Source organism: Geospiza fortis, unplaced genomic scaffold (genome assembly GCF_000277835.1).
Source record: "Geospiza fortis unplaced genomic scaffold, GeoFor_1.0 scaffold377, whole genome shotgun sequence".
NCBI lineage: Eukaryota > Metazoa > Chordata > Aves > Passeriformes > Thraupidae > Geospiza > Geospiza fortis.
In genome coordinates, this window is record NW_005054830.1 from 45589 (window position 1) to 50340 (window position 4752).

At 40.0% G+C, this 4752-nt stretch overlaps 1 protein-coding gene across 1 annotated transcript in view; it reads right to left on the reverse strand.

Annotated features, from left to right (window-relative positions):
- LOC102043511 (zinc finger RNA-binding protein-like) overlaps positions 1-4752 on the reverse strand; it is a gene marked incomplete at its 5' end in the record, with an annotated part of 40825 nt that overhangs the window by 30353 nt on the left and 5720 nt on the right. Inside the window, 4 exon segments of the mRNA XM_031065517.1 lie at positions 2264-2414; positions 2416-2497; positions 3728-3946; positions 4719-4752. The exon segment at positions 4719-4752 is cut by the window's right edge and continues 14 nt beyond it. Of these exon segments, the coding sequence (XP_030921377.1) occupies positions 2264-2414; positions 2416-2497; positions 3728-3946; positions 4719-4752 (486 nt within the window).

The window sequence follows — 4752 nt, forward strand, 5'->3', positions numbered from 1 at the left end:
GACCCCCAGCTCTGCCCCTAGTGGACAAAGCTGCGCATATCCTCCTCCTCCTCCGAGTCACGCTGGGAGAGCCGACAGACCCGTCGGGCTTCCCAGTCTTGAGCTGATCACTTTTAATAAAGGCATTAAAAGGAGGAAAGTCTCCTGCCCTATTTATTTCAACACACACAAACATTTCATTAATCTATATCTACTTTTTATGCACTTGTATCCCCTTTGAAAATAAACTGGGATGCTGAAATAATATGAATACATTTTCAGGATTACCATTGCATTCATTTAACACAATATGGCTTTCAGTGGGGGCAGAGGAACCCAGAGAGGCTGCTTCTGAGAGAGAAGCTCCTCAAAACTTCAATGTCCAGTAGAGCAAATCCCGGAAGACTCTGACAATGGACATATTGGCTGGCCCAATTATAGAAGTTAGTAACGCCTCTGTGATGACATATTTAAGAACAAAAAAACATGTGCAAGCTCTCTTTCTTCCTCCCCTCAGAGGGGTGGTGAGGGGGCCACTGGGCCCCTTCCTGGTGTGGCCAGGAGTCTTTTTGGCACGGCCACTGAGGCCGTGCCGCTGGGGCACTATCCCAGCGCCGCGAGCAGCCATGGGGCCAAGACCATGTGGCCATGTGGCCAGTGCCCAGAGCGCTCATGCGGCCGAGGGCGGCTGCCGCCATCCTGGTGCCAGGAGCAGCCGCATGGCCGGGATCGGTGCAGCTGGGGTGGTGCCACGCGCCAGCTGCCATCTCAGCATGGCTCGCAATGAACTTTACTTGCTTCGACACTTTTAGCCCAGCCATGCTGCGAACAGGAGGGCAGAAGCAGCAGCAGCTTTTCCTTTTTGGCGCCCCACATGAGGAGAGGCGCTGACTGGAACTGGCTGGGGGAGCAGCTCATGCGGTGCCAGCGGGGACCACGTGACCAACAGTGAGAGGCATAGTAAGCAATTCTCCAATGTGGAGCCTAGACGGGCTCAACCTTTCAGCGCTGTGGAACTCTATAAAAACTTTTCAATTGATAGAACTTGAGAACAAATGAACCTATGGACACCAATTTTCTCCCAAGTCAGAGAAAAGGAAAAGGTGAAGACACATGAGGAGAATAACATGGTGACACTAAGGTCGGTGAAAAATGAGGGAGGAGGAGGAGGTGCTCCGGGCATTGGAGGTGAGATTCTTCTGCAAGCCATGGTGAGGACTATAATACAACAAACGGGGTTTTTTCCCTGTAATTCATGAAGTGCATGGGGGATATGTAGAAGTCTACTCGCAGCCTGTGAGAAAAGATATGCTGGAGCGTGTGGATGCTGAAAAGCTGTAATTTAGTGACAAACTTGAACATAGAGAGAGGACCCTTGCTTCCAGGAATAGAGGAAGAGGACCCTTGCTTCCAAACTAGAACAGCTCATCCTTAAAAGACTATATCCCATGAACTAAATGACCCATGCAAACAGTTGTGGGAAGACTGTTTGCCTGTGGGAAGAACTCATGTTGCAGCAGGTTGGGAAGGACTGCTACTCGTGAAAATTAGAACCATGTTGGAGAAGTTCACAGAGAACTGTCTCCTGTGGGAAGGACCCCATGGTACAGCACTCCTCTCCCTAAGCGAACTGAAGAAAGATTTTTAGAAATGACAAACTGACTAAAAACACCATGTTTTGTCTCCCTGCACTGTTGGCGGGAAGGAAAGGGGGGGGGGGGGGGGGTTTTGGTGTTCTAAAGGTTTATTTTAGTTCTCATTATCCTCTTTTATTTCTGTTAATAAATTTTTCTTTATACCTTTGAAGTTTTGAGCCTGTTTTGCCCTTAGAATGTTTTCTCCTAATTCTTATCTCACCCTGCGATCCTTTTAGTTTTTCTTTCCCCCTCCTCTGCTCAACTATAGCAGAGGAGAATGAGTGAATGGTTTTTGTGGGTGCCTGGCTTCTAGCCAGTGTCAAACCGTGACAACTATTCCCAAAGTTTTGAGAAAAGTATTTTCTAAGAAGTTTGCTATGTTAAAAAGAAAATAAAATTCAAAGTTTAGAATACTTCTGGAGTCCAAAGCACAGCTGAAGCTTCTCTGTCCAAGCTAAGGGGATGCATCTTTTTGTCTTCTCATATGGCCTCTTTCTGTCATAGCATACATTTTCATTTAATTATTCCTTTAGTATAAGTATAGAATCAGGTCTTAAAAAATTAACAAATATTCTTAAAGGGGCCATTTTTTTAGCTGAAAAAATTATGACTAAAGCATATAGCAGGATATTACATAATACAGGTACCTGTGGTCCAGCACAGCTGATCTTGCAAACATCACAGTAGTGGATCTGGGGTGGTTTGGGAGGTTGCTTTGGTTTCAGTTGCTTATTTTGGAATGGTATCTTTTTGGTAAAGGTGGTCCCTGTCCAAGCAGCTGTTGCAGCAGCAGCAGCTTGCTGCCTGTTTCTGCTGCTGCTGCTGGTAATACGATGATGCAGCTGAATACACTGCAGCTTCATAGCCAGAATAAGAGGTACCTCAAAGATTAAAATAAAATAAATGTTACATCACTGTACATCATGTATCAATTACATAATACACTAATTCCAAGCATATTGCATAATAGAGTAGGATATAAAAGATTTATTGAGATCTTGTCAGGAAGTCTGAATTTTTCTTGATGTTTCACAGTACACAAATACATAGCATGCCATTTGTATCAGGAGTCTATTTGATTTTAGACAAAACTTTGCAGACACACTGTTCTGTTAAATATATCAAAGCATCCCTAAAGAATATGTGAAATTTCCTGGTACATCTGGTAAGACTGAGTATGATGCAACAAGAATTTTAATAAAAGATTTATCAAAGATCACTTGAAATAAGCAGTCTTCCAGAGCCAGATTAACTGTTCAAGTTCCAAACTGAAAAGGACAGATATTATGTAGACTAAGGGAAAAAATTAAAAGAAGATAAAAGATAGAATGTAATAGCATTAGCCGTTCTATTTCAAATGAGTTGCAGCACACCCTGTCTAGACACTCCTTGATTTCTAGTATCAAACTTTAGTAAATCAAGGAAACTGGGCTTTCATACCTTTTGAGTCAGTTTTCCCATAAACTTTATACATCTACTCATTCAACTATTTTAATCCTCTAATCAAGCTCTGTTTCGATGAAGTCTTACAATCCCTTTTTAAACTGAAAACAAAACAAATAGTTCAAGGTAGCTATAATATGCCAGTTGATTACCATCTGACCATAAAATTAACATCTTCTCACCTTTAACTACTTTTTGGATTTCTAGTGTTTGAAGAAAAGTTTTTCTTTGTAGCACCCATTCTCCTCCCATCTTGGGTCGAGACAACCCAAACTTAAAAAATTTATATTTGACTGCTCCTCCTTGTCTCTGTAATTGCTGCTTGATGGCAGCATGCTCCAAATTTCCCAAGATTATATTTGTATTTCCATATTTTTTTCTATCCCCCATCTTTTCTCTCCGAACTTCACAGTAAATCACAAAATATTTGTGCATGTAGTAATGCCAACACTTTGTATATTCCCACATGGAACAAAATAGGCACATACAAGCATCAAACCTCTTTTAGAGATACATAAAAATATTTTACCATTATTATGATTTAACTGGTTGATATTTCTCTATAGACTATGAAGTAATTGAACATAAACTGCTAAAATGCTGAGTATTTAAATCCTCTCCTGTAACAAATGCAAAGATCCCAGCAATATAATATGCAAAATTCTTACCAGAGTAAGTAACCGCTGTTGTACTGTATGTTGCACTTTGAGTATAGGATGGAACAACAGTAGCTGCAGCTGCTACTGGCTGCACAGTAGAAGATACTGGATATATAGAAAATGTAGTTGTTGCTGGACTTGGGGTTGCAGGTTTTATAGCTGTCACTTGTCGTGTTTGCTGGGCTTGGGTATACTGAGTTGCTCCTTGGCTATATCCTGCTTTTGGAGCTAATTAGGATAGAAAATAGAAGTGTACAAACATTGATATGCTTTAGCTGAATGAAATGAAAAGCATATTAAGCGATACTTAATGATATGCTAGGGAATAAACACATTAACAAGTGGGTTTTGTTTTAGTTTGGTTGGGTTTTGCCTTTTTTTGATTGGGTATTGTTTGGTTTTTTTACAGTAATGGTTATGCTTCAGCTACCATATATCCCACAATAGTTTAATCACATCGAAGCTCACACTAGCAAGCCTCAGATTTATTTATGTATTTTTAACTGTGCTGCCATGTTTTTAAACAACCTTCTCCTTCAATGGTTTCACTGGAGTACACACTAAACCAAAGTACATCTAAACTTGGCTATTATTTCTAATTATAGTTTAAAAAAGTAAATAGGATTTATGTTTTGTAGCATTTTTGATATCGATAATTAAAGAACTATATACATTAACTGAAGAATTTTTTAAAAAGTCTTTCTAAGTTAGCATCTGAAACCAACACTGACTTTTTCAACCTACTTCAGCAAAAATTTTTGCCTAGAAGTATGTTTTGAGTGTATTAATAACAATCCAAACCTCAAAGATAGTTACTTATGGCAATGTCACAATAATGTTCAAGTTCTAGGTGCATCAAGTTTTTTCTACACATTGACAGGGATTACATGTCAAAACAATAAATAAATCTGATCATATGAAATCATCAAAGATATATTTTAAGCTATTAAAATAGTATGCAGACTGTATATAACGAGAGGAGTTAATTCATGCCACCTACCTGTCTGGTAGTATGACTCAGCCACTGAATTTTG